The following is a 26151-nucleotide window of genomic DNA, read 5'->3' on the forward strand; positions in this document are numbered from 1 at the left end:
CTGATTAAGCAATACATCTGGAATAGACTGTACTCGTGTGTGTGGCTGGGAGGTGTTTTCCAGCTTCGTGGTAATATTATACAGGCAACCAGAAAAACAGCATAAAAGAAGAAAAATAAGCCACCTTTTATAGCGTACTGCCCCATATTTTATCTCTGGCAATGGGACTAAAGATCTAAAGCTGTCATAACAATGCAACAATAAGGCACTTGGTGAATTATTTATTCATTGGAGTGGATGGGATATAGGTTAATGAGCAATATGAGATTTGAAGTGTCACTGCTAGAAATATGATGTCATTTCCTTAGCATATTGCATTATTTATTTACTCATCCTTCCTAGGAAGCGTTGTCTAATACAAGTAGTAGACATCCCCTCAATAACAGTCTAAATCGAGAAAGACACAGGGCAGGTTCAGAGCCAGTTCGGAGCACTCCTGTGTGTATGTTAAATGTATACAGATCTGAAGGAAATAATCTCCGACAGATCGTCCCAGAGGATGAGGAACTCCATTTGCCTCACGGATTTCCTCTGTCCCTTCCTTTCTCCGGAGAACAACGATGTGTGATATATGCATTATCTCCCCCGCCCCTCCTTCTCTGTATCTCAACAGGTCACTCCATTTTGTCCCCTGCAGGATTCACCTCAGTCCACACTCTGATCATTTCAAAGTTCACCATTTGGCCAAGGGGAGATCCTTTGTGAAGTCGGACGGCCTTTTCGGGATTTGGTTTGACACTGTGTGGGCTGGAATGTCTGGATGGAAGCTCGTGTGCGGTTTGTCAAGTCTATAAAGAGAGGAAAGAAGAGAAAGTGGAACAATATGAGCTTCAAAAAAGAAAAGAAAAAAAACCAAAGCAAAAGAAGGACAGTTTTCAGGACCGCCCTTTTGTCACATCCATGGTATCTGCACTAACGCAATCAGTCAGGCAATAGGTTTCTCCATTAAGGGTGTCATTTTCAAAGTGCAGCAACAGGGACACCGTTGTGGTTCAGATGACACATAGTGCTCTTATTCACTAAGTGTATAGGTACACAGAGAGGCAGAGAGTCCGTCCAGTGGGACAGGAGTCCCCTTGGGGGGATTGTGGAAGGGCATTAACAGGAGAGCTGAGGGTCGAGCCTCCAAAACTAGGGGCAATTCTGAAGGATCTCACAAGCTCCGGGAAAATATTTTCAACATTAAACATCTATCAAGAGAACATCAAGGTGCCTCAAAGTCACATTAATATTTGATATGTCATGATAACGCTGTATCCCCTGTAGAATATTTTATTTTGTACTTCCTAAGGGTTTACAAAACATTTTTTTTGGTAACACTTTACTTGATGGTATCTACATAAGAGTGACATGACACTGTCATGAACACATGACACAGTCATGACACATGAACCCTAACCCCAACTCTAACCCTAATCATCGAGATATCTTTCCCTTACCTAACCCTAACCCTAACTTGTCATGACAAATACCGAATGACACTTACTAAAAGAAGCGTTGTGTCATAAACATTTATGACTTGTTTATAATGTTTATGACACGTTCATGACAGTGTCATGTCACTCTTATGTAGATACCTTCAAGTAAAGTGTAACCCTTTATTTTTATTTTCTCTGAGGGGTCACCCCTTCATCTGGAGGATTTCTGTTGTTGGGCTGTTACTAACCCTAGGTGAACAGAGGAGGATTGCTACCTTACCCCTACTTTACCATGACCCCTATGTCTATTCAGACCCTGATTTCCCATTGTATGGGGCCAGTAGCTTACATGCAAGTGAACAAGACTTACAAAAAGCTTAGCAGGGTTGAGCCTGGTCCCAACCTGGAGGGGAGACCCATGCGAATAACATATTGAAGAGGAGACGCTAGGACCATTGTTTTAATCTCCCACCCCGAAAGCCTAACCAGCATCCTTTCAATATATTGTTTTAAGATTTGTATATAAATGTTCTTTACTTAGAGGAGTTCTATATTATTTTACCTCTCTTTTAACATAACCCTGACCCTTATATAACTGGGTATACTGCATGGATAAGATCAAAACATTTGTTCACATATCTTTAAATTACTTAGGGAACAGTTACGTTGAGCTATTTTCCAATTTTCTGGAGACACCACGGGACCTTTTTAAAGAATTTGTAAATGTCATCCGATCCAGTCTCGAAGCTCCGATATCATATTTTAACCCATGGTTTCAGTATATTACCATGTTTATTTGCACGAAAATCGACAGACACCAGAGCCACAACATGCCTCTATCAATAATTGAAAGAACTGTGAAATGAAGCTATGGAACATTTTTCTGCAGACTTCTTGGAAGGTTTTCAAGAATGCCCAAAGGTTGGCAGATCCTATCTCATTTCAATATTTTTGACCCCTATGTGACCCCTTACTTTTACTATATTTTGTAGAAACACTATTATGCTTTTGGGGATTTTTTCCGCATTTTTGTGTGTTATATAGTTTTTTGTGTATGTAATAGATGTATAAAGTAAACAAAACAAAACACATTTCACTCCAAATGGATCTTTCTCTCCCACAGACAGCAGTTTTTCTCAACTGCCTGAAAAGCCAGTTTTTCATATGTGCTTCCCATAGACACTTTGCACGTGACATCACACTCTACTCCCGCGAATTATGAACGCCATGACGGACGGCGGAAGAGCTATTCTGTAGACGGACGGCAAGTCAAACGAGAACGTGTTTGCTGCTTATATACTGTCTATGGTTCGCTGTTCTTGTTCTCACATACACAATCTGCAGAGTAATCCTCACCAACACAAGCATGTGTATGTATTGCCTTTCTATTTTAAATGACTGGTAAATAATAATAATAAAACTTACTCACCCAGCTAGCTGCCGTGCTAACCAGCTGTTCCTGCTAACAGGTCCCACATAACTATCATCGGTTATTCACTGACCTACATATCCCAAAAAGTAAGCCGTTCCCTTGATCATTTAACTTAACACGCATACAAAAAATATTGGTTAAATTAAAGATGACATGGCACGGAAACTAGCTTCAAAAAGGCCAAACAACTGAATTAAATGCGGGTCTGCGGAGCTCCTACCCCGGTTAGCCGACCAGCTAGCTGTCGAAATATCCACCGGTCAACAGCGAATATAATCACAGATAAGACGATGGCTAGATGTTACATTATGTGTGGTTAATACTAATCATAGACACTCCATGATTTACTGCATGGATTAACGTGTGATGAATTATTTCCCAGAGCTGGGCTGCGTTCAGGCATCCATTAGAGAGTTGCATCGGCTCAGCCAGTGAACAACGGTACGTGCCTGTAGCTAGCTTGCCCTGCTAGCTGATAGCCGTTAGCTGCCGTCCTGTGAGTGTATTCAGACAGGCTTCTGTAATAATCATCCCAATAACAATCCACAGTGGTGTGGCTATGTCCTCCAGAGGACAGGTCATGTCACGTATTGAAGTGTATTCCCCCCTAAAAAAATTAAAAACAGTAGTGCGGTAGTAGCTGCTAGTTGTAGCAAGAAAAGGTAAACAGTAGTGTGCCGATCGGAGCGTAGTGTGTGAAGAGTGAAGGGCAGATTTGTTTACAAGGGAAGAAGCTTGGAGTAACGTAACTATGGAGAATATAGGAGATATACAACACACAGAAGAGCCTTTTGAGTTATATGCGTCGTTCATTTATTGCAATCCGAGTATCACAGCGAAGAACTAGCCTCACAAGAGTTGGAAAGAACGAGACAGACAGAGGGGCAACAGGCAGATGAACTTGCTGCTCCAAGCGTAAGCTAAAGCTAGTCTTCGGTAACTGGAAGACATAGCCACACCACCACCGCTCCATGGATTGTTATTGGGATGATTATCACAGAAGCCTGGCTGACTACACTCACCGGACGGCAGCTAACGGCTATCGGGGCAAGCTAGCTACCGGCAGGATCGAGACAGGTACCAGGGTAGGTGAATTTAAACAATGTATGAAGAAGCCATAAAGAAGAAGATAGTAGTAGTAGTAGTAGTAGTAGTAGTATTATTATTACAGTTTATTTAGTTTTATTTATTTGAAACTAATGAAACTTTCCGCTCGTCTACTACACAGTTTAGCTTGTGCTTCCGGTGATTCTGCCGTCCGTCATGGCGTCGTCACGTGGTTGTGGTCACGTGTTTGCAAAGGGTCTATTGGTGCTGCCTGTTTGAATTTGGTTGGCCAATCACAACGTGGGCCAGCTGACCAATCAGAGCAGACTGGGCTTTTCAGGAAGGTGGGCCAAGAGCTCAGACAGAGAGAGTGTTTTAGGCAGAGGAGCTGCAGCAATGGGCAGTATGAGAAACAGAATATGTTTTTTGAACATCAAAGCATGAAAACCTGTTCTAGTAGACCCCAAGAGTACAAATATGACTGAAAAGGAGTATAATACGGTCTCTTTGAATGTTTACATGCAAAACATCATCGTAAACATCTGACACAATGCAGAAAACAACATACCTTTAGCACCAATGAGACAATTGGACGGATGGCCAGGTCTAGCCGGGACATCGACCTAGAAAGGAATATTATAAAAAACACTATGACCATGCAAGTTCACAACACAAACACATTTTACAACTAATATTATGAAAACAAATGCCAAGACACATAATATTTTGTGGTTCAATTATTGTTACAGAGGATATGTTTTATCAAAGTCTTAGGATAGTTATTTCACAGTTATATACAGTTCGTTGAAATGTTACTTCTATTTATCATACTTTTTTACAGTATTTTTTGTTACAGACATCTAATTATTCCCAGCTTTGTGGCTAGATTACGAACTTAACAGAGACAGGAAAACATATTACATTTAAGTTTAGAGAGGGTTTATGTTCAACTAACGTTAGGGGAGAGGTTAAACTGGGTCAGGTTGTTTACCTTGTGGGACGGAGGTCTTTTTAAACAGCTACTGCCATCCTCTCTCTGCGGAGGAGAGTCTCTTTAATGGACGGGCAAAGGCAGGCTCTTTAAATGACTGGGAGAGGGTCACATGACCGAAGGAGAACAGAAAGAGCAAAACAAGAAGAGAGAGCAACCGAAACTGGAGGTGCTATAAAACGATTTTGCTCCATGATTCCAGACAATGACTGATATGTTTGAGTGGAGCACATCTTTGACTACATCCATACTGAAAATCAAACAATTTGACTGTATAAATGTGATGATTTTTCAAAGTAAGAGTCCCACATTTCTACCATAAAATGACTTCAAATACCCCAACCACCCTCCCCCCCGCTGTACTGAACTGAACATGGCCTAGAGGTCAAGGAGGCTTTCATGCAGCGCTAGCAGCCGTTTCTGTCAGGGTAAACACTCCGAGAGTTAATGTGTGTTTACTGATGATGCTTGACGTGATCAGCGTGCCCTTCCCATCAAATTATATGAACAAACACAGCAGATAGGAAGTGGCGACGTCGTTATCGCTAAATCCTCTAAATCTCGGTCGGACAGATTTCCAACAAAATGCATCACATGGCGTTCAAATACAAATAGGAAACGGTTCTTATCAGATTACCAAGGTAGCCTACAAGGTCAAAGCCATTTGCTGTTTGTAAGTAACATTTTTTTTTTTCCCATCACGCTACCACTTTGGATTTTTTTGTTAGGACATATGTTGTTTTAGCTTGTTTTTCACTTAGTTATGACGTCGTGTTTTTATACACTGCAGGGTAGATTTTCAAAAACATATCTAGGTTTTTTCATTTGGGTTTGTTAGTTTAAATTATGAAGCTTATTTATGAGTCCATAATTATTCTCTCGAACACAAGTGGTTTCTTTCAAAATGTTTATTCAGCATCAACAAAGAAGAAAATATTAAAGGGCTTACATAAGCTCAAATGATTATAGTTGAAACACATCTCTAGATGGAAATGATTACCAATCACCAGCATGGGATTTTTTATATCTTAAGAGTGATTGTTAAGCCTACAAAGTCAGAAAAGTATCTGGTATTAAATAATTAAAAAAGAAAAACGACATCAAAATTACTTATTTAGAGCATCTAAATATTTCACAATAATGAAAACAGCTCCTGGATTGTTTTGCAGCTCTGGTTGTTCGCTGTACATAACGTATGAGCGGCTATTTATAGACGTATTAAAGTGGATGTTTTAGGGGGCATAATCATGAACACAACTACATAGGCTTTCTCAGAATAAAACAGCAGACAATATCCACAGTTGCACACCATGCTTTTATAAGCCCTTTAACACTAAAGAACTATTATTTTTACAAAAAGGAGAAAACAGCAAAAACAATATGTATACAGTATGAGTTTTTTCTCTTTTTCAGTTTGTAAATGTTTCATTTACAAGGGACACAATTTCACCAATTACCCCTCTGACGAAATATCTACAGTACTGCACTTTCCTAGAACTAAGCTACTACATTTTAAAGTGATCAACCACGCAGTTCAAGGTTTGAAGAATAGAGGGTGATAAATTAAGTTGCGCTGGCAGCTGTGTAGAAACATTGTATCGACAGCTTGCAGTGATTCACTAATCATTACCAAGTAAAGTAGCTTGGTACGGTGTCACTCTTCCCTATCACATAGCTGAGAGAGATACTTCATGTACTATCGAGTCTTTCTTAATCGCAACGTCCAGTCGATTTCACCTGGAGGAAAGGATAGATTACCTAAATTGCTTTGCACATTTTTACCAGTGGGAGTATGATTTTATAATCAGGGGTGGGGGGATGCCATATTTGGAAGCCGGTTTTTACTTCATTCAGTGTCTCCCTTTTGCCGTTTACATTTTTTTTTTTTTGTTATTTTGCGGTTTAGTTTTCAATTCTAAAAAGGTGGGAGCGTCCATAAAAAAATCCATTACTTGGGTTGAAACAGCCTTGAGGACTCAGGTGCAGGTTGTATAAACAGTTCAATATCTGGTGTATGGCTGATCTCTGTACACTCCCTTGGTTGTTCGCGCCGGCGGTGCCTTGCCACGATTGTTTGCCCACTCTTCCACACCTGATTCAGAAGAAAAGGACAGAAACAGATGGGGTGGGGGTGATTACAGAGGAGTTAAAACACAAATCATTTACAACAACCCGTGTACGTCTTTCGATCTCTACACCAATATTGTAAATATTCTCCCTCTGATGAAAATAATGCAGCGCAAAGTTGGGAGCACTTTGACTGCCTGGTATCGATGCCGCTCATCTCATAACAAAAGCGGCGCTTCAAGCCGGACAAACAAACAGTGACTCACACCGAGAAGCTCGACTTTCACCTGGAAGGATGCATCTCAGATAATTGAATGAGAGGATCAAATAGCTACTTGAAAAGGAACCCATTTAGTGGCTCCCAGCAAAAAAAAGGTCACAATTACCATTAGCCCAAATCAGCCCCTGTTCACCCCCTGGTACTGTCAATTATGAAAGTGCCACTATCGATGGCACCCTTTGTCTAATCTTCAGCCAGCGCTGAGACTTCCCTAGAGCTGAGGCTCACAAAGGCATCTTTTTTTTTCTCCCTGTGTACAGGCTCTCTGTTGGCAGCACATAGCCAATGCCCCTTAATTAAACCTGTCACCCTTTCACTGACAGTCACTTTGAAGAAACAGACCAAGGTAACCTTGTGTTTCGAGAACAAGGATGCACATCAACGCTGTTTATCTGTTCCCTTTGAACTGTCACTGTGTGACCCACGCGCCAGCGGTTTTCATTTTATGTGCAGGTAAGCAGCGCTCTAATGAGTCGAAGGTGCTCAGTTCTTCCACTTGTGTGGTCAGAAAAAGTTGGGAAAGTTCTTTTATTAGCTTTGGCTTCTGAAAACACATTAAAACCTCTAAAGCAGGAGATGAACACACTTCAATAGGTTTAATGATGCAGAGGATATAATCATTATAATTAGGTTGCAGTCAATCCCTAACAATATATATATATATATATATATATATATATATATATATATATATATATATATATATATATATATATATATATATATATATAAAACGTTTACACAAAATATAAAACGTATCTAAGTAATCTAGGATTCTATAGCCATCACAATCCAGATCAACACTGGATTCTTCTATCTGCACGCACATTGTCAGAATAGATTTGTTTTAGATAGTAAAATAGGACACACCAAAACCAGAGTCTAAATAACTGCTATAAAGAGATCATTTTGTTCATCATGTTCTAGTTCAAAAAAGGCTACAAATTTTAGATTTGACTGTATATATATATATATATATATATATATATATAAAATTTAGAGATGGATCAACCTTGAGCTGTGGCACGGTCCACTGTACCTTACTGTCAGTTAGCTCTGCTATCATTTAAGCGCACTCTGCAGCACAACGTGTCCTTGTCCCACTTTTTACTGTATCTTGTCAAAGGCTGACACAGTCTTGTTGAACTTTGTTTCTAGGCTCGATAAACAGCCTCTAACCCAGAGAGCAGTCACTGAAAGTGCTCTTAAACATAAGACGCCATTATTGTCCTCTTGATACCCTGCTTTTGCCTTGCTTAGTCTGTCAAAGCACTTTGTAAACTCCGTTATCAAATGTGCTATTTGCATGAAGTTATATATTTGGATTAATTACACGAGTATCATAGTTAACTCGCGATTAATCGCAAATGAATTGCATAGATTTTGATCAGTTCCAGATGTACTTTAAAAGTAGTATTCGTTCAAGTTTTTAATGCTCAAGTGGTACGTGAGTAAGTACTCCAGTGGTAACTCACTTCTCAGAAAGTTGCCAAGTTGGCAACACTGTCCACAATGTTACTGCTGCAGCTCCCTGATTTCCCAAACTACAGACCAAAATCACAGAACGTGCTTGCGTTAATCGCGCGTTAAAATAAAATAGTGGTGAAAAAGGAATTTGCGTTCACTCATTATTGACGCGTTGAATTTAAGAGCCCTATAATAAAGTCATTTTTATTATTATTACTGTGTGACTATGGCACACACGCTATCATACTGCAGGTTAGAGATTGTGTATATTAAGCTGAGCTGGATGAACTTGATGTGTACGAAAACTCAAAGACAGTTGATGGCTATTATCTTTTGAATGCTTTTCGCACACTGAGATGTTTAACATTCCACATGAACTCACATTGAATCTATTTTGTTCACGCACAAACTGTGAAACGCGTGTTGAACTCTTTATTTATGAATGAACATTTCGCAGAGAGTCAGGTATGAGCACCCTAACCAGCTGCCTGGGGTCGACTGAAGTGCTGGTTCTTTTGACTGTGTGGTTTTTAGAAGTTTTAGTGAAGTCAAAGTAAAGAAAGGTAGATGTGTAAAGTGACTTTGCAGCTCCAGCATCAGCTTGTTAAAGTCTCCCTGCGTTTGACAGTTTCTTTTCTCCTCTGAAGTAAGAAAAGCATCAGCGCTTGAGGGCAGCATTTGGCATTAGGATTTTTTTTGCAGTCAAAAACTAAATTCAAAGTCAGTGCACAAGGTTTCTTGAACTTTTATACTAACACTATCTTACATTTTTAAGGTAATTTCCTGTAGTTTATTTAACACTGTAACTGGTCATTAGTGGATTCTTTTCACCTAATGAGCCCCATGAACTGAAGTAAAATAGTAGGGGTGTACGATTCTGAAAATGTCACGATTTGGTTCCGATTTTTAGGCTCACGATTCGATTCAATATCGATTCTCGATTAAAAAATGATTCACAGTATGTAAATGTAGTTACTTTTCCCATGTATGCGTATGAATGTGTATATATATATATATACATTCATAAGCATTTAGTTTATTTAGTATGTTTTATTGTCCATATTATTCAGGTGGATTTGTTTATTTGTTATTTTAACATCCTGTTATGATGTATGTGTATGTTGTGTGTGATGTCTGTAAGCTACTGGGACCTTAAATTTCCCCTAAGGGATCAATAAAGTATCTATCTATCTATCTATCTATCTATCTATCTATCTATCTATCTATCTATCTATCTATCTATCTATCTATCATGTGATTGTGATCGGTGAAAAAAGAAAAGAAAAAAAAGAAAAAAGAAAATATGAATCGATTTTTGGAATTCTACGAATCGATTTTGAATCGGTAGAGCTTGAATTGCGATTCGAATACGAATCGGTTTTTTTGCACACCCCTATAAAATAGACTCTGAATTGTGAATAAATCAGTTTAAAGTGCATATTTTGAACGTGCATGGGACATCTCACATCAAAAAGATCCTATGACGACTGAGATGAAGCCAGCAGTGCAGAGTCAGGAACTAGAAATTAATGTTCTGAAAATTGGCAAAAGATATTTGGGAGGAAGAGAGGTCTGTGACTCACCGTATGAGTCATATGATTCCCCACTGTGTCCATATTCATAGTAGTCATCTGAGCTGTAAACAGAAAGAGAATGGAGGTGAATACATAGGAAATAAGAGAAGAACAATCAATGCAACTTATTTTCAGTATTATGGTAGAAGATCAAAGTCATATTTATCATGATGCAATCATATCTAATTTCCACAGTGGCAATAAGGAAAAACACACAGGAAGTGTTTTTGATTTCAGATATACTCTGCTGGATATAAAAGTAGAAAAAGAAACCAGAGGCAGCTTTCAATCACTCAAAAGTTCTGCCACATTTGTGGTTTTACAAGGCAATTTCCCTCCACCGTATCTCTGCACAAACTTCCAGTTCCATTTCACTGCATATGGAGATCTATGAGAGGTGGCAACTTTAATGAAAAATAAAAAGATGGGGAGGCGAGTTGCATAGCGGTTCACTTCTTGCTTATTTATTTCTTTATTTGCGGTCGCCGTCGAGATGCTGACAGAACAATCCTGCGTCAGAATCATTCAGTAACAGCGCTATCATTCAAGAGGGGCAATTCATCATAAGGCTGCCACTGAGCCGACACCAGCCATCACAGCTGGGTCCTCTCCGCCTGCCTGTCTGTCAGTCAGTCTGTCAGCGACAGCAGCACCTCTCTGCTCTCCGGATTAGAGAGCTGAAGACGCCATCCAAAGCCCCGACACATCAACACTGGCCGACTGCTGAGGGCACAGAGGTGACAGTAATGGCACACCTCGGTGGAAGTAACGAAGTACATTCGACTCCAGTTACTGTAACGAGTAGCTTTTTGCGGTGTGATCTTAAAAAGCCAACCTGAGGTCTGAGAGCTTGAGACACTCCGCTCCTCTATCAAATTACACCAGTTTGCAGCACTCCAGGAAATCAATCTCTACTACAGTAATTCTGTCTGCTATTAAGTCTGTGTCCACTGAGCACATTCAAAAAAGCAGCTGCAAAGCGATGAACATATTTCGGTAGTTATTAATCTTAATCTTTCCACTTTGCATATTCCAATAAATTCATCGACACACTGAAGATGTTCCTCTCAGTGTTTTCTCTATTATACAGAGAGGTACTATTATTTAAACGTGCTACTGTATGGTGCCACTATGACATAAAGTGCCATCATGCAGGTTCGAAGATACAGAAGGCTATTGAACTAGAAGATTGTGTGATTATGACACATAAATTCTCTCTACGTTAAACATTTTGTACTCTCTGTTTGTCATGCTTTTGGTATGCTTCGCCAGTTGTGAAAAGCCACCTATAATCCTGCTGAAGGACCTGTTAACACCATGCTAAATGCTACAAGTTAGCGAAAAGATGAAGCTAAATTGGTCAGTTGCTGTACATCAGCATAGTTAGCTAGTTTGCTAGCTAAGACAGCAGACTAGCTAGACAACAAGAAAATGAATGGAAATGTGCAATGTAATGCAGTATATTTTAACTTACTCATTAATGTGTTGATGCACAAAAGAATAAAATCACTTTTTTTTCAAAAACAAGTATGAAATATTCTAATGATGCACTAATGCATATTTGGCTTTAATTTTAATCATGGTAACAAAACCACTACTCTTCGGTTTTACCCAAATCACAAATTTACTAATTAATTTTTTTTCCCTCATACCTCTTGTTGTGTGTAGCCATAAGGTAGTTTTGGTTTTATTTGCCCAGGTTTCGTCCACCACTTCACGCTAATAAAATGCAAATAAATGCAAATGTGTTCCTTCCAGCACTGAAACATTACATTTTAAAAAATTTACCGTAATTTGTTTTTCCAGAAAAAGGATAATCCTCAGAACACCCTGTCAACAGTTTTCATAGGGACTATTTCTTCAGTAGAAAGTAGTTGTAGTAGTAGTAAAGTAGTGAAAACCATTCAACTCTGTGGGCCTAATTTACTAACACTAGCGCAGTTTGCGCTGCGTCTGTTTATGCAAGTTCGGTAACAGCGCACGCTATGCTTCCACATTTTGTGTAGTATTTATCAACCCTGACACCCATCAGGCAATCAGCGTCTTTCTCCGCCCACTATACCGTAAATTGCGCTGTAGCAAAGCGGTACTTGTGCTATGATATGGCTGAGTGCAGACTGCGATATTTCCACTGCTGATGCTATGACTCTTTGAAATGATCCTGATCCCAATATTTGTAATGTAGCGAGGAGTTTAACAACTGCTGGAATGGGATGTGAACACTGAGTGGGAGATGCAATTTCATCTTTGATTTCTTCCAGTAACTCTAATATTGCATGGCTGCTTGATCTGTAACGCTAAATGATGTTGTGTTCCCTGACAAAGTGTGATTCTTGTGTTAAAAATATTTTCAGCCTCGCCTATGTCTTCGTCTTGCTCAAATGACTGTTGCCATTTCACCAGCGGCATAAAGGTCTACGAGGAAACTCGACTGCGGCTGGTTTAGAGGCGGAGAATTTCCCCCGCAGAATAGAGGCGCGCTCTTACTGACAGTCTTTGTAAATACCACGGAGTATATAATTAGGGGCACTTTGCACTTATCCTCCCACCTTTTCGGGTGGAACTCCCACTTTCCCCACGACCCTCCCACGAACGCATATTGAAAGCGCAACTTGTCTCTTCTCGCTCATGTGGCAGACAATCTGCCATTTTACCCAAGTGCCCCCTGTTTGTAAATAGCCCGCATCGGTTACGTCCGTCTTTGCGACCAATTAGCGCCTGGAAACAGGCGCAAACGGCTTGATAAATCTAGCCCTGTGTGTTCTGTGGATCATCCAGAATAATGACAATATACTTTGCTTTTACATTTTTGAAAATGTAATTCTTCTTTGTTTTGATCCATTGGTAAATATCAGGAAAGGAAAGAGAAAAAAATATGCTTTGTTGTATCGTGGGTGAAGTGATCCTTACTATGGAAGCCTTCCAACAACTGAAAATGCCTCTCAACAGCAACGACTGTTGATTGTTGGTTGTTTTATGGTTTTCTGCAACAATTTCTTGGTGAGGATAAACAAGACGACATGACCAATTGAGGACAGTGGGAGGAATCGTTTTTAGGAGCACTATGGCGGCTCAATGAGACATGAGACAGCTCCCTACAGAGGCTTGCGCCTTTAGTCAGGCTTTGCATAAATTTGGCATAGTTCATAATTTAACTACAAACAATGCCAAGCCAGCAGAAGAGAACAAGGCTTCCCCCCTGTGCTAATGTAGTCTCCCTCCAAGAAGCGCGGCCATGGCTGCTGTTGCTCTGAGCGTGAGGTTTCCAGTCAGCTCTCGTGGCAGAGGTGCCGCCATGCATCTGCCACGGGTGTCAAGTCACTGCAATATCCTTGACACCATTCATTGGCCGACAGAGACAGCAAGAGGGAGAAGAGGGGGAGACAGAGAGAGAGAGACACACGTGGCAACTGAATACGTTTTTTGGCTCGTTATGTTGTGTACCCCGAGACAAGCCCTGACAGGGTGCTAAATAATTAGATTTCACACTTTGCCAAAATACAGGGGTGTATTCCAGAGGTCGCCTTGAAAATAAACATCAGTTTTTATGAATGTCAGGTAATCAATTTGCCACAAATCACAGGTGCTTGCAGATATATTAGGAATATGCATGCGGAATATTGGGTGATCCTGGGCTTTTTCTGTACATATTTCCTCTGTCATATTCAACTTGAAAAAAACAACATCCAAATAAAAACAGACAAGGATGCTGCACAGTGATGCTAACACTATTTCAGAGGTGTGCTTACATGCTGTAGGCTTTCAGCATTTCCCCCCGGCATTTAATATCACTGTTTATCTCACAATAAACTGTAAAAAAAAGAGCCTTTTTCACTTGATTCTTGAGGTTTCTCAAAGGTTGTCAGAGACGGTTAGCCTAATGCTGCAGGCAATAATCATGCATGAATCTGCTTGTCGTTCCGCTGGGTAGGTGGATATTATTTGGATTTTGTCGTCAAATAAATTACATTTATGTTTTCAGCAGTGTATTTGCAATTTGCTTTATGTTATTATGAGGTCACAGTTTGCTACTTTTTGGAGTGTGCTAACGTTCTCGTACAACTTGAACAGCTGGGACAATGTTAGCTATCGTTAAGTCAGCCCTGTAACATTAGCAGTCAGCTATTGAAGCAACCTAAACTAAGACGGGCATATTAAGGAACATCGGGATTGCCTGGTCTTTGTATGGAATTAGCAGTCTCAAATGTTATTTAGCGCTGCTTAAAAATGTCTTTTAGCGGGCCCAGTAGTAAAGTTAGTGAATATATTTGGTTTCATATGAAAATAGACGATCCAAGGAAACCATTAATAACAACCACGTCATGCTTGTCGATAAGGGGGCTAAAAACAATAATGTTCCAAAGTTAGGCCAATTTCAAAGGAGTCTCTCACCTCAAGATTTCAGAATAAAAATGGATTATACAGGTAATTAATGTCTTCCTCCATACATGATAGAACGGATTTGTTATCATGTTTTACAGTGTAGCTCTTGCTATAACTACAGATTTAAAATGATGTGGTAAGTTGAACAAAAAGAGTACAAATTTAACATTTCCCCGACTTACTGTAATTATTAGTTAATATTAGTACAGTAATCACCACACACCCTGTTAAATACACACTTCTTCTTTATTTAAGACCAAATGTATCTGCAGTTGTACATGCCTGACCCTGATACAAAATGATAGTATAGTAAATCAGCGCATGGTTTTTATGGGATTTGCGGTTTGAGGTCGGACTGCAGATCTGGTGTCTACAGATCAGTTTGGGTTATGGAATTAATTGGTCATATGTGCAGAAGGCAGGGCGGGTGTGGTATTGCAAGTTGTGATGCCAGGGCGGGAGCGGGTCTTTAAAATCAGACAAACATGCAAACATGAAGTTAACTTTTCCCCCCACATGGATTAATGCTGACTTTTTAATCTCACAAATTGCTAACAGCAAGAAGACACAACCTTTAAAGGAATACGTGCAGAATCACAATAAGATTCAGCTTGATATACTCCATAGAAAACTGTATCATCTTGAATACAAACCTTAAGGCACATCCTCCAATTTTTTATGTTCAGGTTCCTTCAAGTAAAACAAGAAATGATGCCAAGTGGAAGTCATTTAAGGTGTTAAATATTAAAGGAAACTTTAACCTGCACACCGTCTCCACTGCAGCGTACATTCTACATTTATCATCATTGATTCCAAATCACAGCTTCGCCTTGTCAGAAGTGCACAGCTGGCAGCATGAACACAAGCATGAGCTGAGGTGCCTGGAGTGGTTAGATCTCACTCCAGATATTGCCCTGTCATAGGTGTGAAAGTGCTTTGACTTTCGAAATAGGTCAACTTTTGATTTGACATTCATTAGCAGAAGGCGTCTGCTGGGTTTGTGTCTCCCCAAATTTCACCGGCCAAGAAAAAAACAAACATCTGTCTAAATCGCAGGCGTGGACCATGAGAGGCAAACACAACAGATAAGTGGGTCTCTTTAATCAGGGATCTGATTCAAGACCTACTTTTCCACAGGTAAAGACCCTGCCTCTCTAGCATATCTGTCATCTCTGTAAATGCATTGTCTTAAGCACTGATGTTGCCGTTCCTGGGCACCACGAAACAGATGGCGGTGTTAAATCTGAATGATGTAGTACACGTCCCTAGTGGACTTGTTTGGACTTTTTTCTTACATCGCCATTACTCTTCCAGTCCTCTGTGATAAATTTGAAGAAATCTAGTAGGACATTACGAGGGGCTGCAGAGGTAATACAATGCCAGTGTGATGTGGAGAGGCTCCGTTTCTTTTGTTACCCTATTTCTTGCATATTGCTAAGTTTAACTTATCAGGACTTAAATCCTTAAGCAAAAATACTTCCTTGTGTAATCATATTTTTCATTCATTCTTGGCACAAGGGTGAAAAAGTGAAATAATGAGAAAAATGCCCCACACCGAATGCTCTGATTTCACCGGCTCTGTGGTAATTTCCACTATACAACAATACAAGAAAAGTGGATGAAAAAAAAACATTTTTGACACTCACAAATCTTCAATTCAAAACCCTCTTTATGGATACACTGGTGATTGCTCAATGTGGTGGCTGATTGCAAAGCTATCTCCAATGCTGACCCCCTGCTAAAGAGTCACAAAGACGGACAAAATGGCCTACGGCAAAGATCTGACTTTACAAATTAGTCTTTTTTTTCTGGTTTTGAACAGACCATTTTTTTTGGAAAGTACATCAAAATCCTCCTTAAAGGAAAATACTGCCTCCTTAAGTCAAGTCGGTCTACATTATTCTTTTAAATCCATCATTTGGAAACATGTTTGGGTTGTTACATTGTGACTATCTGGAATATATGAAATACTGTTATGTTTGAAGAAACATTACATTTACAATTGACAACACGCCACTTTGTGTCTTGAGACTGTAAATTCTGCCCTCCTTCCCCTTAGATGGTCTAATTCCCGTCACAGCACCTGTCACTCATCTTGACAAGCTGTCTACCTTGAAAACAGCATCTTGGTACCCAGCATCTGTGTAGCACCGCAGGCATTTCAGAGGCAGACAGCTAACACAGCCAATCTAAACCAAGATACAAAAAACACAATGCTGATATTCCCATTGTACTAAATGGGTGTTGTCTGCCTCACGGCCCCGGCACAACAAGCACAGCTCAAAGAAGTAGCACTGACAAAGGAAGGCTCAAACACATTGAATCACATGCAGTTGAACACAACACAAAGACTTTAGCTGACAGCTTTCTGACCATTGACATGCCCATGGGCTGTAGGCACCACACACCTTCAGTTATGGCCCAAATGATGTGTTAGGGCTCTTTAGTTTAGGTTCATCCAAGGGAGTAACTTGAAAACCATTGTGCTGGCTACCATTTTTAGCCATGCTATCAGCATGGCTCTTGGAATGGCAATGTCAGCCTGGTTGTTTGGTCCACCGTTTTGGTCCAGACTTACATATCTCAACAAATAATGGATGCATTTCCATGACATTTGGTGCAGACATTCATGGTTCTCCAAAGACAAATCCTACCTTTGGTGGACTTTGGTGATTCCTGACTTTTCTTCTAGTGCCACCATCAAGTTGACATTTGTAGTTTGTGAAATGTCGCAACAACTGTTGGATTTTTGCTGTCTGGCAAGAATGACAGAAAATAACGAGGGACCCGGGTCACCCTCTTCATGATAATTTGACTGGCAGATTAATGGAACATAGTGGTAGGCTAAGGCCTCCTGTGACACGAACTAAGCAGTATGCTCTCTCCTTTATACCTCAGACTATCAGACAGCACAACAAGCACTTTAAATGTACATTTTTATAAATTCTGTATTGTATTTATGTATTGTATTTTATATTCTATTTATTGTATTGTATTTATACTTTATTTTTTTATTGGCACTAAGGTGGGTATGAGCACTGTAATTTCCATTTTTATGGATGAAATAAACTTGACTTGACTTGAGTGCCGTGAAATTTGCTACACACATTCATGTCCCCTTCAGGATGAATTGTAATAATTTTGATATACCCTTAACTTATCATCTAGTGATATCTTCAACAGGGGTTCCGGGATCCCTAGAGGGTCCTCAGAGTTGCTGCTATGGGGCTGCTAAATTATTGTTTGATGGTTTAAAAAAAGGAAATATGCCCGAAAAAATACATTAACATGAATCCAACATATTATTAGTAAATATATTGTTATTTTTGAACACAACATTGATGATAGGCTTACTGGCCTACAGCTAAGGTTGCCATAAGATAGATATCCACAGATACAGTTAAGGTTAAGAATTTACTGTGCCACATTTTAACATTAAAACATGATATAAATATATGAATATGCCAAACAAATTTAAAAGCTTAGTATTGTATGCACCATGAAACAGGTATGTGTAAAAGCTTTAGGCTGCCCTACAAGTTATTGTAGGCCCAGTTTATTATGCAAATTCATTTTATACAATATATGTAGTAAGGGGTCCCTGCTACGTCTTTTTCAGCAAAGGGTTCCTTGGCCTAAAAATGTTGAAGACCCCTGATCTAGTGGCACCATTAGGTCAAACTTCTATGACCAAATACCTACAAAATTAATGACATTCCTATCAGTCTGATTTGTGCTAGTTAGAAAATGTTAGTATGCTAAAATGCTAGGATTAAGATAAACATTATATGTGCTTTTCATTCTGAGCATGAAAGCATGCTATCATTCAGCTTTAACTCAAAGCACCACTGTGCCTAAGCCTCAGCTGCTAGCAAGCTGTAGACTCTTTGTCTTGTTAAAATAATATACAGTAATTATAATACAAGTTCATCTAGTCTAGTACACCTATTGTCGCCTAGCATTAGAACTGTCACCAACTTCCACCCAACTACCAACAGCACTGGTTTCTACATGTTCTTCTGACTATTTAGCTGCTGGGATCCGTTGGTGACCACAACACAGCTCACCATTTGCAACACAACATAAATATGAGACAGTATATATAGAGCATAAACTTACCTATAAACCTATTTCTATTTCCGCATTTACAGCCCCCTACTTTTCTTTGGGCTCAATGATTCACTGATATGACCAAGGCATTTTACAGCAGTAAGCTGGATGTGTGTTTTTTTGTCGCATTCCTTTATATCACAAAACTAAGCAGGCTGCCACAAGCATACGGTGAATGTCGTTTAGCATTAGCTAGTGTTAGCCACCTTAAATCCTCCCTGTGTTGTATCTTGTTTGTCTGAATGTGCTTGCAGGAAGATTCTACATCTACAAAAGTGTCAAGGCAGTTGCCATGTTTGATTTCTTGCTCTTCAGTTTTTGATACAGAGGACCCTGGCAATGAAATATACATACATCAAGCCGTAGATATATTAAGGCCTTTCTAGTATTTGGTAGAATAAAAATGACTAACTTGCCCCTAAGTTGTTTATTGAATAACACTAAGACTGGAGGATGGTGTGTGTGTTGGTGATGAGACTTGTTTTCAGTAGCTTTGGTGCCCTTTTCAAGCAATCGATTCTAAACTGCTACACCATGAAACTTAGAAATCCAGCCACTCTCCTCCTCTGTTCTCCTCCGTGCCCGTCTCTTGTATTAAGATTTACAGTCATTCCTCAGGGGTGCATCTGCCCTTTAAAACACTGTCACACAGCTATCCTTGTGCCCTCAGGCCTCCGAGATCCAGCCTACGATCTAGCGTACCAAAGCAAGATTCAAGGGAAGGTGCAAGGTGTCAGCAGCCGGCAGTCTCTGAGGTGTCAAGTATGAAATAATGCTTTGATCGCACCCGAGCTACGAAAGACAACCTCGCTGTGACCTCTCCAAGTGTCCAGCCAGGGCCTCGCCACAGCTGTCATCCCTCTCATTTCCCTACAGAGACGTCACCTTCTCTTTGCTGATAAAATTAAAGACGCTCTCTCCACACAAGCAGACGCCTCTAGCCTCCTTGACCTTAGCACTTGATTGGTACTGAAGCGCTGCAGCTTCTGATAACTCTCCTGAGAGGAAGCTCTCTGCTGCCTCTCCAAAAAAAAAAAATGATGGCTCGGTGCTCTGTTTTGTATAAATATGGTAAGAGGACGCTGTGATCTAGGAGCTGGCAGACCGACTGCCATGGCTGTCATGCTGAGGTAGCGTTCCACGAGGTTCCCCCGGGCGTCAGCTCTCTTCTGAAACATGTAAATGTCGCAAAATGTCTTCAGGGCGTCTAAAAAAAAAACAGCTTTTTAGCTTAAGTCTCGTGTCTTAAGGTTGTATGTGCCTTAATTGCCATTCAAATTTAATTGTGTCTAATTTACAAAATTCCGGCTGTTCTGTGTGACAGAATGTGAACAGTATAGTGACACTGGTTGTCTTGTCTAATTTGTCAGTGGTTACTGTGTTTTGTCTCTGTAGACGGTTATGTGCAGTAGCCAATAACATTTTGTACCAGTTAAACCGAGCAGGAAACATTAAGATTATATCACTGTCACTGCCCAACAGTGATAGTAACATACATGTACTGTAAATATTAAAGCCATTATCGTCCGTGTAGGTGTGTTATGTAATTATAGTAGCATTTTCAAATTATTCTATTCCATTTAGTTTTTGTTTTTACAGAAATTAGGCAATCCATTTTCTTGGCATTAATTCAGACTGAAATATTGTATTTTATACTTCACAATATTTAACCGACAGCTTTAGTGACATAATGGAGTTCAAAGGGAAAAGAATACAATCAAAATACGATGCAGTGATAAAGATTTAATTAGCCAGCTGTAAACTGAATGACACAGTTGACAACATGAAAAGACTTCTTACAGGTCACAACAGACATTTCTCTTCTCAAACTCGACCTGTATAGGTTTTAGTGTATTAGCACTTACAAAGACAAGTCTTGGACAATGCATAACCGGGTTAAATGAATGATTTGTCCAAATATGTGCTTTTACCTTTTGGTAGTTAATTGCGCCCAGAGGCATTTGAGCGGCGTCCGTTGGTGCCGCCCCTTTGTTACAACTGAGAAGGGTCTGCTGTCAACCAGGCTAACCAATGATTCCACCTCTGAGTACGGTAATGTGGCAAACATGTGCCAACAAAAGCAGGCAAGAAGAAGATTACAACAATGGCTGTCAACAACTCAGGATTTATAATAGAAAAAAACGAAATTAATTCCATGCGTTTGTCAAGTTTTAAACACACCGTGTGTTTTGATGCGGGCTGTCAATCGATTCAAATATTGAATCACGATTCATCGCATTAATGTCTATAGTTAACTAACTTAATCGCACATTTTTATCTGTTTTAAGCGTACAAATTTAACACTTAAATAATGTTTTGTACTAATTTACAGTCTCTAGCTACAGCCCTTAAAGAAAACTCACTTTTGAAGCTAGTTCACCTGTTACTCTCATTTAAATTATGTAAATCATTATGTAAAGGGACTACGGGTGCAAAATAGCACTTGTGATACAACCTGGCACAATGCATCTCTCCTTGTTCTTATACAAGGTTAATGTTAACTTGTGCATTGTCCCTGTTTTAAATAAAATGAATCAGATTTCCTTCTTCGAAAACAGCCAGGAATTGAGTTTATATTAAAACAAAATTATGACTGTTGTGGTAACTGCATGCCAAATTAATCAGAGCACACAAAGCTATATGACCGGTTGCTAACAAGCATTTGAAAGGCTAACTTTTTAAACGGAGTGCGACCATAGACTGTAAAAAGAGTATGAAACTGGCAGTTAGATCAACTTACGTATTAGTCGAAGGTGCCAGAACGTGTCCGGATTTACCAAACTAAGGAGGGTCCTGAGGCCCAAACCACAGAACGCTCGGCGTTAAGAGCGCATCAAAACAATTAGTGGCGTTAAAAGGAATTTGCGTTAACTCGCGTTATTATCACGTTCATTTTGACAGCCCTAAAACATATCTTTGTCAATTATCAAAATCATAATTTTCTGATGGCTGACCAATTAACTCTGCACAAATATCGAGTCCTCTTGTAATTCTGTGTTTTATGAGGAAATTCAGTTTTGATTTTTATCAAAAACCCACAGTTTTTCTGTGGCAATAATTTTTTTTTAGAATAGTAAGATCCCTTTGATAACCACTTATAGCTAAATCTAGTTCATGTGTTATGATGAGGGCTGGGTATCGTTAAAAAATATTCAATACCAATACTATGACTTTTTTTCCATACCAATATTATTAAACAAAAAGAAATTACATTACGGCACAAATATTATCATTTATTTTTCAGCTCCTACTACGTGAGCCCCGTCTCTGTGCGTAATGCAGAGTTTTTTCTGCGTGTCTCTACGTCGTGTACCGTTAGACAGCCAATCACAAACATTACTGTTTACTTACAGATCTTGGTAGACTTACAGATCTTGGTAGAAGCATGCCGCGTGCTTATTGGCTCACTGACGCTGACGAGATTTGCTCCTTAGGTATTGAAATTTGGTATTGAATGACGAGGCATCTTTTTGATACTCGATAGTAAGGAGGCAATTCGGTAGGTGCCTAAAAAGTATTGAATTCGGTACCCAGTACTAGATATGGAAAGATGTTTCAAGATAATTAAGGTAAATCAGTAAATCCACTGATGCAACACCACAATCTTTTTAAGAGCAGAGGTCTTTTAAAACCACCCTCTCCCTTTCCCTCCTTGTTGGCAGGCCTGTTTCTAACATAAGCCACCGGGGTAATACCGTGACAGAGAGACTGTAAATTGTTCTGCTTGTTATCCTCCGGCAACTGAAATCCTGCCACGCAGTCAGAGCTCAGATTGGTGACTGGGAGCTCCTTAGACCTGAGAAACATTGTTAGGAGACTTCTCGCACACACACACACACACACACACACACACACACACACACACACACACACACACACACACACACACACACACACACACACACACACACACACACACACACACTCCTCGAGGCCCTGCTGCAGCTGGGACATACTATGAATTTCCTCGAGCTCAGGGTGAAAATAAAGCACCTTTGTCCATCAAAAAGCTAAATAGGATTGTGACAGTGAAGAGGAAGCTATGGAGGGACAGTATTATGTTGCAGTATTAACTGCAGTAGCTACAATGCAATTATCAAAGGTAATACATAGATAGCGTAGCATTATAATAGCATCAGAATGTCTTCTATTCAGAAATTTGTACATACGCTTTCATGTCCTGTCTGCAGTAGTAAACAAACTAGGGCTGGGCGATCAAACTTCTAATCAACATCATTTTGAATTACGATATTGGCTTCATAAGATTATAAAAAAAAGATAATGGAGATAAAATGATGATTGTGCCATTCCGTTTCACGCTGATGGTCTCGTTTTTTCTGATGTTATACTTCCAGGGAATCCCTTTCTCTTACAGAACTGCGCTTTTGCCCGTTTTTTTGCAAAATTACTGACTGGAATATGTTAAATATTTAACCAAAATGTTGAATATATGTTTAAGAGTTTTCAGTACGTTGTTGCAGTGCACAGCAACATATTTGATCTAATTTATTTTTATTTATTATTTGTTTATATTGAATATATGTTCAGGAGTTTTCAGTAGATGCACTAACATTACAACATTGTTGATCTCATTTACTTTAATCTAATAGATTTTTATTTATTATTTATATATTATTTATTCAAATGTGTGTGTGTGTGTATATATATATATATATATATATATATATATATATATATATATATATATATTATATATATATACATACACACACACACACAACGTATATTATTCATCTAATTTTTTTTTACATTTTTGTATTTGCTTTTCAGTTGAATTATATTTAAACATCAATAAAATCAAAGTTCAATATATGCACCATGTTTCCAAGTCAATGAGTAATTGTGTTAAATAATCATGATCTCAGTATTGACTAAAATAATCGTGATTATGATTTTTGACGTAATCAAGCAGCCATAAAAGAAAGGACAAACAAAGAGAACAAACCACAAATTATGTTTTATGTTTATGGAGAAATGACCATAATCAATACAAGGCTGCCCGAATCCCAGAAATACTGCATAAAGCTTATGTTGTAAACATGCACAATGTCAGCCTGCAGTAACAGCTAACTTTTCAACCCAATCCAGGACACAGAAACAAGAGAAGAAGTAAGTGAATCAGCTGTCTCTGGAGGCACAGGCTGCCATGTCTGGGCCCTATTAGTTGCTTTGTTTCCCACCAGATAACAGACATGAAAATCTCTTTGAGTCGACCCAGCCTCAAGCCTTTACATGATGGACTCCATTTCTCTTCTGTGCCACTGCCCCCTGCTCCAACCACCATCACCAAAACACCCCCGACATTATTCACGAGGCTGCTTATAAAACAAATAGCTGCAGATTCCCGAGGCGGACCTGTGTTTCCCCCCCAGTGAGCATCTCTACACCCGACCACAAACACTTCCAAGATACATCCCTCGGCGTGTCAGAGAGGGAGAGGAGTGTGTGTGCACATGTGTGTGTGTGATAAGCCTCCCCCCCCTCCAAAAAGAGAGATAACACAAAAGATGGATGACGCCTGGGTGACATACAGCCTGACACCTCCACAAAAGAAAACATCGACCACCGTGCTCACAAAAGCCAAAGGACAGATGAATGTTCTTCTTTCTTCTCTCGTCTGTTTTCATCTTTCCAGCTGCTGCCAATGCAATCCAATTTTTGACACACTAAATGTGGCAACAATCACTCTTTTTTTTTTTGAAGTGGCACAGTCAGGCATACATAAATGTAGCACACTGTGTGCTGATGGAATACAGTGGGACACCAACAAACCAAAGCGAGAGCCTTTGACCTTGTGTGGCTTGGAGAGTGTGATAGCTCCCTGGATATAAGAAAATCAATATTCTGCATTTAGCCGTGCAGGACCCTCTGGTAAAAGGAGCAACGTACCACTAAGACTGTTTATTTTGCATTGACGTGAGAAACACATGGAGCAAAATGCCCCTTTAAAGGGTGATTAAAACAAAGATAATACGTTTAACGTAATGAGCTGCAATTAATGTGATACGTCACTGAGACGGCTGACAATACGTGATTTAGAGATCCTGCTACGAATCCAATATTTTTAAAATCTTCTAAATCTGATTGTTAAGGCTATAGCGCACGACTATTTTATTTTAATTAACGTCCGTTTCATTCAAGCCATTGCCAAGTTTATACAAAGCTAATTACGACTATCGGCTCCACACAACTCTCTCTGTATTTCCCGGTATGGCTATGTTTACAAAATGGTGTTGTCCGGCGACTTTCGCGCGCAGCGGCTCAAGGGATGCGTTTTACGTCACTACTGAGTTAGGAAACAGCAGCGTTCAGCTTTGGAGACGAAAAGCACCGCTGCAACAGGTGAAGGCATGGCTGAAAACCCAAAGAAGCGCCCGCGAAATGTTTCAGTCAGTGATTGTACTGCTAAGAAAAGACCGACACGTTCAGCAGAAGGACTAAAATCCAAAAAGAGAGTGATCACCCACGGCTTGTATCATGTGGCTGCGCTGACAGTGTTGTTGTCATCACGTAGAATTCCTCATGGGGGAGACAGAAACTACGCACTATAGCTTTGAAATCCACTTTTTATTAGTAATCTTAAAAGACAACTTTAAATTTAAAATTCAGTCAGTTAAAATTTTTCACACTTCACAAAATACCTCATTGACAAAAAGTGTTCTTTCGAGTTTCAAACAGGGCTCTAAATGAGCATAAATGACTCCTAACAGCTAATGCACCATAATCCTGCTGTTCTGAACCCAAAAGACTTTAAAATCTCTCTGGCCCAACTGGCCAGACTGTAGCGAAATCGCTGCCCTCAGACGCTGCTCATAAACTAGTATTTAGACTAAAGACAGAAATACAAGTGGTCTGGTCACTCAAGCAGTTTGGAGTCCTGTCACTGTCATGTTTTTGCTCTGGTATGAACTCTAAAGAGCGATGACATGATAACCCAGTTTGGACTCCTGAGTTATTTATTCCTCGTAAGTACACTCAGTAGCCAGTTTATTACACCTAGCTAAAGCTAATGCAGTGTAATACAACGGTCCTGCAATCAAATCCTTCCTTCATGAAGGTTTTAATGCTCTTTTTTTGTTGATAGTGTTTTAGAGAGGTGTTGATTCAACTGCATGATCATTTAGGAGGATGTAGTTTGAGGTGCTGTTTAACTATATTGCCTTATACAGAGTGGTGTTTCTGTTATTTAGCCTTCCCTTATTAATAGAAATTGGGTGGACAATATAACAGAAACAGTTTGGTGCACGGCAGGAAGTGTTGAGTGGGTTTATTGGAGCTGTTTTGCGTTGCCTCCTGCCATTAGTAAAGGGTTTCTTTAGAGCACAGGGGAATAAAGTTGTGAGTCATTAAATCAAAACATT

At 39.6% G+C, this 26151-nt stretch overlaps 1 protein-coding gene across 2 annotated transcripts in view; it reads right to left on the reverse strand.

The window, feature by feature from the left end:
- Positions 1-299: 299 nt before the first annotated feature.
- The window catches only part of khdrbs3 (KH domain containing, RNA binding, signal transduction associated 3), a 125551-nt gene continuing 99699 nt past the window's right edge, over positions 300-26151 (reverse strand). Inside the window, exons 8-11 of one of the 2 annotated variants that reach the window (XR_005641328.1) lie at positions 10286-10338; positions 6841-6980; positions 4466-4520; positions 300-788 (exon numbers count right to left, since the gene is read on the reverse strand). Coding sequence is in view for 1 of the 2 variants with exons in the window: in XM_039821142.1 (XP_039677076.1) it covers positions 6889-6980; positions 10286-10338 (145 nt within the window). In the remaining variant the exon portion in view is untranslated. Of the gene's footprint in view, positions 789-4465; positions 4521-5781; positions 6981-10285; positions 10339-26151 lie in introns of those variants that run through there. The other variant, XM_039821142.1, reaches the window with a different exon arrangement.

Source organism: Perca fluviatilis, chromosome 13 (assembly GCF_010015445.1).
Source record: "Perca fluviatilis chromosome 13, GENO_Pfluv_1.0, whole genome shotgun sequence".
NCBI lineage: Eukaryota > Metazoa > Chordata > Actinopteri > Perciformes > Percidae > Perca > Perca fluviatilis.